This window comes from Protobothrops mucrosquamatus, unplaced genomic scaffold (genome assembly GCF_001527695.2).
Source record: "Protobothrops mucrosquamatus isolate PMUCROS unplaced genomic scaffold, P.Mucros_1.0 scaffold1232, whole genome shotgun sequence".
Classification (NCBI taxonomy): domain Eukaryota; kingdom Metazoa; phylum Chordata; class Lepidosauria; order Squamata; family Viperidae; genus Protobothrops; species Protobothrops mucrosquamatus.
This window is the reverse complement of record NW_015387439.1, coordinates 50,590-64,414: the sequence shown is the minus strand read 5'-3', so window position 1 is coordinate 64,414 and position 13,825 is coordinate 50,590. Positions and strand designations below refer to the sequence as shown.

The 13,825-nt window shown below is 46.7% G+C and overlaps 1 protein-coding gene across 1 annotated transcript in view; it reads right to left on the bottom strand.

Annotated features, from left to right (window-relative positions):
• Positions 1-1,175: 1,175 nt before the first annotated feature.
• FOXA3 (forkhead box A3) overlaps positions 1,176-13,825 on the bottom strand; it is a 22,961-nt gene continuing 10,311 nt past the window's right edge. Inside the window, exon 2 of the mRNA XM_015821023.1 lies at positions 1,176-3,150. Coding sequence (XP_015676509.1) covers positions 1,963-3,150 — 1,188 coding nt within the window. The 3' untranslated portion in view covers positions 1,176-1,962. The remainder of the gene's footprint in view (positions 3,151-13,825) is intronic.

Here is a 13,825-nt window from a genome sequence, read left to right as displayed (position 1 = left end):
CCCCCTCCAAGAGATGGGCATTGTGTTCGAGGAGTAAACAACCCTGGGTCACAAACTGCCCTGCGTGGGTGGCAGTAAAAGGTAACTGTTGGAAATGCGGCCTGGGCCTTCTTGGAAGGGGGTCTTCAGGAGCTGGATGGGAGTCGAAATTAAGAGGAGGGGGAGTCCATTGTACCCCTCTCCACTTGCTCTTCATAGTCTATTCCAGGGCTGTCCAACTTTGGCAAGTTTTAAGACTTGTGGACTTCAACTCCCAGAATGCCCCAGCCATTTATATTGAGAAATGGGCAATTAGCCCACTTTAAGTAGAAAGCTAGCATGTCAGGCAGAAAGATCTTTCTCCCTGAAATGTTCTCTCTCTCTCTCTCTCTCTCTCTCTCTCTCTCTCTCTCTCTCTCTCTCTCTCTCTCTCTCTCTCTCTCTCTGTGTGTGTGTGTGTGTGTGTGTGTGTGTGTGTGTGTCCAAGTAATCTGAACACAGCACCATTGCCTTCTCCTACAGGCTGTGGCAGCTAACACAGGGATCTCCAAACTTGGCAACTTTAAGACTTGTGGACTTCAACTCCCAGAATTCCCCAGCCAGCATACCATGGGTATCATGTCTTTTTGCATGCCCTCACTCACAAGGAATGAAAGATAGAATGGTGACCGTAAAGTGAGATAAGGTAGGAATATATATCTATATATACATACATATATATATATATATATATATATATATAATGCTTTGCTGGTCAACATATCAATACTGTAGACCAGTGTTTCTCAACCTTGCCAATTTGAAGATGGGTGGACTTCAACTCCTGCCAATTTTGAGAAACATTGCTGAAGACACTGCAATCAAAACAGAATTTTTTTCCCCACAGATATCAGTGATCTGTTTTTTCTGGATTGTACTTTTCTCTTAAAATCATTTCTGTGATTTGGATGATAGGTCAGATGCTACCTCGAAAGGGAAAGCAAGATTTCATGGTGTATCTAGGCATGGTTGACTTGGAAAAAAGATGTTAACAGTGATTTGTTTATTATCAATAATAATCAAACTATTTATAAGGTCTCACTAGGGGTTAGGAGTCATTATATCCCTAGGGCAGAGGAACATTTTTTTTTTGTTCTAATCACCCTGAAAAGCAAGAGAGAAAGACACAGAATTGAAACCAAGACACTGCCCGGAGCTGCCTCTAAAGCACGATATATTAAATCAACTCTTACCCTTTTCCCAACAGAAAGCACATGTATTTAAATATAAAGCCATTACAAAAAAAAATATTTGAATTATATTCCCTGTTCCTCTTCAGGCTGCGGCGTAATCGTCTTTGGTGTAACCAAACCCTTTTCTATATGTGTAACAATGGAAGTCCTCACCAAGCTCAGTTCTGACCTAAATGGGTTTGAGTATCCCCAGACAAAATTTGAATCATCAACTGTAACATTTCCATTGAGACAGCAAAGTCCTAGGCTGCAGCACAGCTTCTTCCCTCTTCATTTACGTACGGACATTCACCCAAACTCCAGTCCTGGAGAAATAAAACCTAGCAAATAGCTGAAACATTCAGAGTGGGGGCCCTCAGTCTGAGATGGTGGGGTTTTGCCCTTGGGGAATCCATGCTGACTAATGACCTCCATGTCAACGTGGATCCATGACTGGTCTTAACCAGTCTGCCCTTGATAGCAGCAAGGCATGGAGCTGGTTATTATTATTATTATTATTTTGCCCTAGCTGTTCCCTGCTCCCCGTTACTTTGGGCACAAGAGTCTGTTGAAGTAGAAGGTATTGTTGACCACGGTGAGATTTGGAAAGTTCATCCAAATCAGGTAGACCAGGCCTCGCGGTGCGCTCCTTTCCTCTACCCGTGTTGTAGCTGGCTGGTGATGGGAGGAAACCTCTCAGGGATGGTCTTTCTGGTGTTTTCAGCCAAGTTTCTCTTACCTGTCCTTTTGAGTTGATGGTAGGGCAGCCGCCTTACGAGGCGTTGAGCAAAGAACGGCTGTAGAGGCTCTGGTAGTAGGAACCGGTCTCGCTGAGTGAGGTGGAGGTCTCGTAGGTATGTTTACTTTCCACCGAGTGTGGGGAGTTGTAGCCACTGTACGCCATAGCCTGCTCGTAGGATTTCAGGTCGATCTTGTGGCTTTGCTCGGTGGACATCAAGTTGGTGATGGAAAAGGGATGATTGAAGTTGAACTGAGGGTCCATTTTGAGATCGTTCGGAAGATCCAGGTTGGTAATGGAGTTGGCAAAGTAGTGACTAGTCATAGATTGTGAGATGGGAGCTGGGGAGGCCTCGGACGCCGGGGATGAGCCCTGAGCTCCCGAACAATCAAGTTGGACCAGACTTCTTTGCTCCTCAGAACCATGGGAGGTGTCCGAATGGCCGGACTCGGCTCCTTCTGAACCAGGGTTGGGACTCTGACCTTCCTGAAGGCCTTCAGAAACCTTCGAGGCTTGCTCCCGAGCGTGGGAAGCCTTGGAGCCGGCCTTCTTAGCCTTGTCCTCGATTTTGAAACGCTTCTGGCGTCTCAGGTAGCAGCCGTTTTCAAACATGTTGCCCGAATTGGGGTGGAGGGCCCAGTAGGACCCCTTGCCCGGCTTGTCCGGAGAACGGGCCACCTTGACAAAGCAGTCATTGAAGGAGAGCGAGTGGCGGATTGAGTTCTGCCAACGTTGCTGGTTCTCACGGTAGTAGGGGAAGAGATCCATGATCCACTGGTAGATCTCGTTGAGGGTCAGCATTTTGCTGGGGGCCTGCTGAATGGCCATGGTTATGAGGGAGATGTACGAGTAGGGCGGCTTGGCATGGGTCAGCGTGCGCCGGTAAGACTTGTTGATCTCTTTGGGCCTGCTCATGTTTGAGGGAGAGTAGCCCAGAGGGGCCATTTGTTGGCCAACATTCTGGTAGGGTGAGAGGGAATTGAGAGTGGGTGGCTGGGCTCCCAATGGCGTCAACACTGGGCTGACCGGAGACGCCACCGTCGGAAGACCCATGGGGCTGGTGGCGTTGGCCAGTCCCGTGACCGAAGGGCTGCTCAAGCTGCTGTTTGGGTAAGTCATATTTATAGAATTAGGAGAACTCAGCGGATTGAGGGTCACGTAAGAATTAATGGGGTTCATTGGCCCCAAACTGGACGCCATTGTGCTGACGGATGGAAATACCTGAGGAGAAGAGAAGAAAGACTTGGTCAGAAGGAAGGTTCTCCAGGGGGAGAGTCGCAAAAGAGGCAGAAAAACCCATAGGTGAAGCTTTTCCCACTGTTGGGATCAAGCTGAATATTAATTTATGTAGCTGCTTCCGAGATAGTTCTAAAGAAGCAGAAGGTTAGCTGCTGATTGTAAAATCAGCTGAGATGGTCTCAGGAGAGAATAATAGAAAGGGAAGACCCAGTACAGTTTATCTAGGGAATCAGAAGGACAGGGCCCCAATGATTCATAGGGGCTAGCCCACCGTAGTTCCATGGCATTGACAGAACTATTATCTCCGTTTCATTAAATGGATCAGCCCAACTTTTTCTATGAGGTCTTGCATTAACTACCACTCATTGGAAGAAGGTTTTTTTTTTCTGTTCCCTTTTCCAACAATACCCCCAAATGCCACCAAACGATAATGTTGAATGTGACAGAAGGAGAAATTTAGTAAATGCCTACCTGGAATGCAACCACACTGATTAGGTTTTATTTTCATTAACTGTAAGCAGAATAAAATGTAGAAAGCTAAACCTCTGGTCCCAGTGACCGTACCCAGATTGGATCTTGCAGAATGAAATCACATCCAGTTTTGGCCCCTGTATCGCCCAATCCTTCTTAAAATGCAGCCCCCAGCCCCCTGCTCAAAAGCCACGCTTGGCTCTTAGTTTGCAGCATACAAAAAATTGGGATCTTTTGCCCTAAATAGAGGCGGATTGGTTGAGGCATAAGTTTAGCAATTTCCCACTTGAGCCTAATCTTGGCTATCCAGTATTTGTTTGCTCAAAACCACAGAAGAGAGAATTTAGATGCTGATGTTTAAAAGAGCAGGGATTCCACCACCACTCAGTATTGTTTATATAAGATAGGGACTTAATTGACAATCTGATTCGTCTTCCTTAATGAACGGAAAGTAGCTGCCAAGGGCTAGGTGAAACCAGTTAGTAATGTTGATTGGTGTCACGCTGGCCGTTGGCTGCGTCTGCAGAACAGCAAGAAGGAAATGGTGAATTTTTATAGGGTTGTATAGAAACGGGAAGTGCACCTGAAGCGGTGAGCGTAGGGTGGGAAAACCCAGGTTCAGATCCCAGAACACTGAGGACATTTCCTGGATCTGAATCGTGAACCCCAAGCAGGGAAGGAAAGATCAGAAAGCAGGGCTACAAACAAGTCAAAGCAGCTTTCTCCAAGCCAGTCTTCCAGATGCTTTGGATTACAGCACCCAGAAGTCACAGCCATTTCTTAGCCCTGGGATTTGTAATGGCAACATTAACATTCCAATTCTGTTGGAAACTTTATAATGGCACACAACACTCACACACCCCAAACACATCCTCTCAAGGAACAGAATTCTCAGACTTCTAGAAGACTTCAGTTCCCGGGTTCCCATGAACCAGCAGAGTGTCCCCTCATTCACACAGTAATCCAGGGACCTCTCATGTGTGCAAACTACTTTGGGGCTATTCAAATCACATTCTGTGCAATAGAAGTATCCCAGAGAGCATATCTGAAATTAAAAATATTATGTACAGCATACAGAAAGTCAGGGCAGAAATTTTGGGCTCAGTTGTAGTTATAAGTCAAGGACTACCTGTATAGTTCCCACCACCACCACCGGCAATACTGTGATGACTGTGAAGACTGGACCTTCCGGTTCAACAATTATGGGGGATCCTGAACCCTTTTTAAGCCTAATGTGGCCCGACGATCTCCCCTTTTGTTTCCTGGACTGGATCCACCCAAAGACACCCATCCAAATATTTGCTTTATACCCTTAAAAAACCTATTTCCCTGTTCCACCCAGAGCCTTGGAAGTGAATGGGACCAGTGCCAGTACTGTGGTGCAGGGCAACACAATGTGGGGCAGAGTTCCCTGCCACCTAAGGGAAACTAATGGTTCCCAAAAGGAAATGGTTGGCGGGAAGGACTTTTTTCTCCATCAGTTAAAACCAGCCTCACAGGTCCATTTGGGGCAGGGAGGAACAACTGTCCTACTCTGAGTGTCCGGAATAACAACTTCTTTCTGATGACCCTTTCCCCAATGCGGGGCCTTCCAGATGCGTTGGACTGCATCTCTCAGGATTTCCCCATCAGCATGGCGGATAAGTAGCTATCAAAACTTTGGTCTGATCCATCTGAAGGTGGCCCGGTCAAAGGAGGACCTGGTAGAACTCTCTGGGCGCTTCCCAATCAGTTGACCATAGGCCACAAGGCCAGGCCAGGCTTTGGCCTAATGCCACGTTCTCAGGTAAGGTCATAAACCACAGGTAGCCCAAGCTACCCTTTCTTAGGCCAACATTTGAGTTGTCTTTGACCAATGGTTGGAAAGTCTGGGCCTGTTGAGCTTTGTAGGTCAAAGGCCTGATCCGTTAAAGAGATCCCCAGTCTTATGTTGGTTCTTGGGCTGAAAAGAAAGTATCTATCTTAAAGTTATCTAAGGAAGGCAGAACAAGAAGCAACGGATGGAAAGTAATTAAGAAGAGAACCAACGTAAAAATAAGGAGAAACTTCTCGACAGTGAGAACAATTAACCAGTGGGATGACTTGTCTCTAGAGCAGGGGTTCTCAACCTTGGCAACTTTAAGACTTGTGGACTTCAACTCCCAGCAAAGCTGGCTGAGGAATTCTGGGAGTTGAAGTCCACAAGTCTTAAAGTTGCCAAGGTTGAGAACCCCTGCTCTAGAAGTTGTGGATGCTCCAACACTGGACGTTTTTAAGAAGAGACTGGACAGCCACTTGTCTGAAATGGGATAGGGTTTCCTGCCTGAGCAGGGGATTGGACTAGATGATCTCCAAGTCCCTTCCGACTCTGTTATTCTAATATTTTGTGCCTCGTGCTTAGGAAAGAGCATTTTGGAGAGTCATCCTCAAATGACGTCTGATCCTCAAGCAGCAACTCATCACCTCCGAGCAAAAAACGTACTTTCGGTTGACTCTGATTTGCTTCGCTTTGTCCTGGATGCGTATTTTGCAGCTTAGGTTGGTGGGCCAAACCTCCTAAATCCTTTTCAGAATAAGGGAAGGAGATTAGTCCTGACCAAGGCCAGGGTCCCATTGTCTCTGAGATCACAGATGGCTTTTGAACCTTCTTTCCTTATCTTAGATTACAACAAGCTATTTCAGGGCCACTCTTGAAGACCCTTGTCACATGACTGGGATTTACTAGCCAGATGTTTCTTAGGTCCAGCGGGAACTTTTTCCCCCTGAGATGGACAGCAACCTTTGGAACCAGCCCTGGGAGGATTCTTTGACAAGGACGTTTTGAAAGCCCGGCCAGATTCCCCATCTCTTGCTCCAGGGGTAAAATCTCATTTTTTTACTCTTAAGGACGAGGAACAAATACAGGTAGTCTTATGACCACAATTGAGCCCAACATTTATGTTGCTAAGTGAAACATTTGTTAAGTGAGTTTTGCCCAGTGGGTGGGATTCAGCCGGTTCGCACCACTTCGGCAGAACCGGTAGCTAATTTTTTGTTGCACAGGCCCGGAATGGACTTCCAGAAGCGGCATCCACACAGAGAACCGGTTGTTCCCCTATTTGAATCCCACCACTGGTTTTGCCCCATTTTACAACCACAGTTGTTAAGTGAATCACTGCAGTTGTTAAGTCAGTCACATGGCTGTTAAGCGAATTCGGTTTCTCCCATTGACTCGGCTTGTGAGAAGGTCGCAAAAAGTGATCGCCTGACCCCGGGAACAGGGCAGCCGTCATAAATATGAGTCGGTTGACAAGCATCCGAATTTTATTCACGTGACCGTGGGGATGTTGTTGTTGTTGCAAAAGCCATAAGTGTGAAAAATGGTTGTAAGGCACTTTTTCAGTGGGGCGGTAACTTTGAACCGTCACTAAATGAACTGTTGTAAGTCGAGGACTATCTGTATATCTTTATAAAAGTAGGCTGATGTGTGTTGTGTGTCCCAGATCCGCCGTGTATTTACAAATAAACCAGTTGTGCTGCCTACTTGGGTGTTTGATTGTTTCTGACCCCAGAATGGATGCAGCAAACGTCAACTTGCTACATCAATTATAAACTATCTGAGAGGCAACAATTGTTATAGCTCTTCCCCCCCCCCCCACCCCTCGACGCCCATAGGCAGCTTCAAACAATGATGAAGCTTATCCTGGTTCAGGTGTTTGACTGGATACTCTTGGTGGAGCCTAAACATTTCTGCCTCATTTCGTGAGCTGCAGCCAGCTTTTTCTTCAGAATGAATATTCACGGGCTGTATGAAATATTAGAATTTGAGAGAATCGGTTACGCAGCCCGTAGGGTCTCAGGTCTTCCATAACTTGAGAAAAGGAGGCCAGCCTATTATTCTCCAAAGCACCAGAAGGCAGAACAAGAAGCAACAGAGGGAAGCTGATCAAGGAAAGAGCCAACCTAGAACCAAGGAGGAATTTCCTGACAGTGAGAACGATTAATCAGTAGAATAGCTTGACTCCTGGAGTTATGGGTGCTCCATCATTGGAGGAGGTTTTCAAAAACAGGCTGGACAACCACTTGACCGGGATGGTGTAAGATCTGCTCAAGCAGGAAGTTGGACTAGAAGACCTTTAAGGTCCCTTCCAGCTCTGATCCTTATGTTCTAGGCGGTGTACAAAGGCCAATTTAAATCTGGAATTGGGAGCTGTGGGTTGAAATCCCCAGGTGGGGCCAAGATGTGCTTCTTCGCCACCCAAAAACCTTGGAAGAATGAATCTTGGTTTTCTGGAAAAACGGGGCAATTCTGCTCCCAACAGGGCATGGATCCCCTCATTTCTCCATTTTTTTTTTCTCATTTGCATGTGGTGAATTCCAGCATTCTTCCCTCCAGATTTCCTGAGTCTGGGGGGGTAGAGGAATAAAACAGCTTGAGCTGCAGTTTTGGGGAGGGAAGATTTGGTTCCTCCAGGGCCGCTCTCATCTTCCAGATAGGCTCAAATCCTCTCCAAACAGCCCAGCAGACGCTGGGATTGTGCAAGTGAGCCCGGGGCCGTCACCCCTCACCCTTCCCCCTGAGTAGGCAGGCAGCCTTGGACATTAGCATCTGTTGTTTGCCTGGGGTCTGGCAATCAGTGCTGGGCTTGATTCTCTCCCAAAAGGACAGAGGGAACTCTTATCCCCCCACCCTACCCCACGTGAACAAGATGACCTTTAGAACAAGAGAGCAGCAGAGCTGCGGCCCACCCCTTGGTTGGGAAACTGGAGTTCAACCCCCTGGTGCAATTGAGAGAGGGAGAGAGAGAGAGGGATGCAGAATTTAACAGAATAATAGAGTTGGAAGGGACCTTGGAGGTCTTCTAGTCCAACCCCCTGTTCAATTAGGAGACCCTATAGCACAGTGGTTCTCAACCTTTTTAATGCCGCGACCCCAACCGGTCGTCAGTCGAGGACTAAACCGGTCGTAAGTCGAGGACTTTCCCTGCCTCGGAGCGCCACGCATGCGTGGTTTCGCCCCCTGCGCTGGCCGAGGTGTAGCTGGCAAGCGGCAGAGACGGAGCAGGCCGACCACCAGCTGGCCCAGCCCAAGGGAGGTAAGGCACCCGCCAGAAAAGGGGGAAAAAATGGCGGACAAAAAAAATGGCGGACAAAAAAAATGGCGGACATCCTTGCTTGGCGACCCCCGTGAAATGGTCAATCGACCTCAAATGGGGTCCCGACCCACAGGTTGAGAACCACTGCTATAGCATTTCTGACAAGTGGCTGCCCAGTGATGGGACACTCACCATTTCTGAAGGCAAGCCATTCCACTGATTGATTGTTCTGGTCTTTTCAAATCTTCTTCAACCTATGTTTTTTTTTTTTATCAATCCAGCTGACCTTTGACTGATGCCATGCAGTTTCCATCCTGACCCCTTATCCAGTATTGCGGGCAGAGATTAGGAAAAGCTCTATTCTCTCAAAATAACAGTCGATGGACTGAATTGGGACAATCACTTTGATTTCCCAGTCAGAGGACAAGCTTGGGAAGGCTTACTCAGAAGCACGTCTTGCATGTGATCCCCAAAAGGGATCCCACCCCCACTCCCCTCGCAACTTCAGCATTGAGCAACTGCAACATTGTGCATCCTGGGTCGCCCAGACCACTGGTTTTTTTTTTTTAAATGCACATTTTGTCCTTCCTAAAACACCAAGCTGGTGGCGAATGACAATCCGTTTGTAAGACCACCTTGAGCTGGGGATCAAGAGTTCCTAACTAAAGAACTCTTGATCCTTTAGGGCTAATCTGGGTTAGATGAATGGATTTAAAAACTTCCAAGGACTAACCCCCATCCCCTTATCCTCCAAAGTTTGTAATTCATTGGGCCAGCTTTAGTTAAAATTTTGCAATTCAAGGAAAGAGTCAGAAAGTCTGTTCCGTGTTAGAAACAGCAGGCTCCTCTTAGATTCTCTTTGGCCAATTTTGTTGGCCTCCAGACTATTTGGTTTATACTGTAATCCAAAGTCTGGATACACATGACAATAATTCCAAAAAAACATACTCTTTTGCCTGCCTGCCTGCCTGCCTGCCTGCCTGCCTGCCTGCCTGCCTGCCTGCCTGCCTGCCTGCCTGCCTTCCCTTACTCATACTAAGGATCCCAGCAGGGGTAAAAATTTAGAACTACTTGTCAAAGAAAAACCAGCCAAGGTATACAAAGGCGAAATAGCCATTTAACCTGGGGTCTTCAGCCTGAGTGGGAGGAGGTATCCCAGAGGAAGGGTGACTCTGCCTACCACCCAGGAGTGGTGTGTGTGTGGGGGGTGAATGGAGTAAAGTCCCTTCTCCAACCAACCTATCTCAAGCTCCTTGCAAATTTCATTCCCCCCCCCCTCTTAATTTGCTGGCTTCTTGTCAAAATCAAAGCTGGCAACCCAAGGAGGAACTACGTGGCAAATGCGGTCTTTGTGCTGTCCCTCCGTGTTTGAGTTGACTGCATGTTCTGTCACTCTTGCTCAAACTGTAGGCGGCCAAATTGGACCCCCTGCTCCAGGCCAATGGCTTATCAATGTAATAAGAAGGAAATAAATAAACATTGCTTTGTTCTGGATCGGCCTCTTTGGGAAGCGTTCCGCCTTCTAGCATCCTATCCAAAAGCGGAGTGTGGCCCTGCCTGAAAAGAGCTGCGGCCTCTTTTGTACCTCCTCTCTGGGGGTGGGTGGGTGATTTCTCAGACCCCTGGAGCTGACCACCCCCCACCCCACCCACCCCCAATCGGCCGCCCAGGTATGGTTCCAGCCTTGGCAACAGTGGAAGGAGATGTTCCAATTGAAGCCAGTGTGGTCTAGTGGTTAAGGCACCAGGCTAGGAAGCAGGGGACCATGAGTTCATGAAAGCCGGTTGGGTGACTTTTTATTTATTTATTTGTTTGTTTGTTTATTTATTTACCTATTTATTTATTTATTTGGGAAATTTCTATGGCTGCCTACTCGCTCATAGTGCCTCTAGGCGGTTTACAAGCAATAAAAACACAGTATAGAAAATAAAACTTTGGGTCAATCACCAGGAGACAAGTGAGTTTTAGTCCAGCTGGGTGATTTTGGATCGATCCCCAGGAGGTGGTATGTTCAAATCCCACCTTAGCCACCAACGCAAGCGCTGGGCTGTTGGGCAAAGCTCTCAGGGCAGGCTCCTCCTCCTCTCCCCGGAGGGTCGCGCCCCAGGTCAGGAATCGCCCCTGGGTTGCTCCCCCATTTTGAGAGCCAGCCGGCTTAGGGTTAAATTCTTGCAGCTGGTCCCTCGAAGCTCAGAAAAAGTAGAGGTAATGAGTTAACCATTTTGGAACCTGAGCTGGTGGGGAAAGATAGAAGCTCCTCAAGGAGCAGGGATTAGGACGGCTCCTAAGCAGATATGCATTTGGGGGAGCGGAAGGACCGCAAGGATTCAGCCCAAGGCCACGGGTTGTGTTTTCCTGCCCGGGAATCCAGGTTCTGAATGCCAGCCTGCACCGTTCAAACCACAGGGAACAACCTTTGTGCCAAATGCTGGCCTCCTCTTGTACACGTCGGTCTGCTAATCATGGTGAGGGGTTTCCCTTCCAACTCTCCCTGGCCACCTCTACTGGCGCCTTCCAGAAAGCCTGGCTTAAATTTCCTCCCACTCAAAGGAGCTTGTCCCTTACACCAGGGGTCCCTTACACCAGGGATCCCTTACACCAGGGGTCCTGCAAGGCTGGCTGAGGAAGAGTTGAAGTCCACAAGTCTTAAGGTTGCCGAGACTGGAGACCACTGCTTCGCACTGTGGCGGGCTGGGAAGCAACAGGTTTCTCTGTCACCCAGGTTTGTTTGTTTGTTTGTTTGTTTGTATCCTGCCTTTATTCTTTTTACAAATAACTCAAGGTGAACACATGGGACTAGAATTCCCTGGCACCTAGTGATTGGTCCAAAGTCACCCAGATGGCTTTCGTGACTAAGGCAGGACTAGGCTCCTCTTTTCTAGTCTGATGCCCTAACCATTAGACTAAACTGGCTCCAAAACTGGTTAAATCAAACTGATTCCACCATGAAGGTATTGGATCAGGGAAATCGCGCCGAGTTTTAGCAGTGCACCAGCCTTGATTAAAAGGGTTGGGTGAGTTGTGTTTCAGCAGATGGTGTCAATCAGGCTCCTAACGCTGATCCAGGATATGATTTATTTGTTTGGGCAGAGCTTGCCATGTAAACATGGCCATTGGGCTTTGTTAATGTGGCTTAGCGTGTTGTATGAAGCCAGCCAAAGCAATATTGGAAAAAAAAGAAGGTTGTGGTCAGTTGCAATCACAACACAAAATGTCTCACAGCCCCTCCCCAGATCTTAAGCCGACTCACTCAGTTTTCCCACCGTCACTCATAGCTTGCTCGCTCATGTTTACAACTCGACCATTTTAGATTTTCTTAGCAACACAGGAGGAGAGATTGTTAGTCTATGATAGCAAAATAAAAAAATAAAAAATCATAAGGTGTTTGTTGGTACCATCTTCATCTAACCAATTTTATTAAATTGTATTAGTAGGAAAAGGTGATATCCAACTCTTCCTACTTTTAACACACAAGTGGTTCCTTTTAATTTTGCCTATTCTATTCTATTCTATTCTATTCTATTCTATTCTATTCTATTCTATTCTATTCTATTCTATTCTATTCTATTCTATTGTTTCATTATTCTATTCTATTCTATTCTGTTCTATTTTAGCAAAAATAATGATGGGTGTTTCTCTAGGTGAAAACCCAAAGCCAGTTCCTGAAAAATATTTGCCTAGTTGCATTTGAAACGTGGCATAGTTTTAAATCTGCGCCTATCTGCAATCCCACCCTGATTAGAGGCAAAAGATTGTACCAACAGAAGAGGATATTTATTTAAATGGATGGAAGGAAGGGTGGCAAAAAATATTCCTCCTTTAGTCCTCTCCACCAGGTTTCTGGCCTCTGGACGGAGTGTCCATCCCGCTCAGCAGGTTTCTATTTGCTCCATTCCACGAAGACCACAGAAGGTGCTAAAATTAAGTTGATTTTCCTGCCGGGCAATGTTTGGACCAATTTTGAAAGTCTGGGCGCTGGGCGTGATGATGGATTGGTCCACGAAGCAGGAGGGAGGCACGGAGGGGTAAAAAAAGGGTGGTTGTCTTGAAAACTGCTCCCGGCGCCAACGCCATCTGAGCTTGCAATAGATTTTTTTTTTTTTTTTTTTAAAGAGCTCTCCAGAAAGACATCCACCATAAAATTTCCAAATTTTTAACAGGCCCTGCTCCCATGCCCCTGCCCTGTGGCATGGCTGAAGAAAATCTCCTTGTCTTGAAAGGCTGTCGAAGGCAAAGGAGCAGATCTAATTTAAAAACTTGGTCAGCCTTTTCTAGCTGTGGGATTCTGCCAGCCAGCCGGAATTTGTTCGCTAAATCGAACCTTTCAGGTTAAGACGTCTGGAAACAGAATAATAGGAGTTTCTTTAAAGTCAGCCTTTTATCTGTCTCTTTCTCATGGTACTCAAAATGAAGAATAATTGCTGCCGAGGGACTAGAGCGGTGGAAAGAGAACTGTGTATAGAATATATTTCAAAAGCCCAGCAAACAGTGCTACCAATATAATAATAATAATAATAATAACAATAACAATAATAATAATAATAGTAGTAGTAGTAGTAGTAGTAGTAGTAGTAGTAGTAGTAAAGTTGGAAGGGATCTTGGGGGTCATCTAGCCCAACCTCCTGCTCAGGCAGGAAACTCTATACCATCTCAAGACATTAAGCCAAACTTTAAGACAAGTAGTCCCCGACTTACAATGATTTAATGACCATTCGAAGTTACAGGGACGCTGAAAAAAAGTGACTTATGACCGCTTTTCACACTTACGACCGTTGCAAGCATCCCCAGGGTCACAGGATCGAAACTCAGACGCTTGCCAACTGACTCAGACTTATGGCGGTTGCAGGGTCCCGCGATCCTGTGATCACTTTTGGGCGACCTTCTGACAAGCCCAGTCAATGGGGAAGCCGGATTCCCTTAAAAACCGTGTTACTAACGTAACTTAACTAAGTTAACCAGGGTTCCAGAAATGCATTTTAGAAAGCTTTAGGGGTTTGCCCAGTAAGTAAAGTAAGTCCCTTTCCTGTTTTCATTCTCTCGTCAATGAGCGGGTGAGTCATCCTGCCCGGATCTCCAAAGGTGCGTTTTAAATAAGCAGAATTACAGAGTCGGGAGGGACCTTGGAGGTCTTC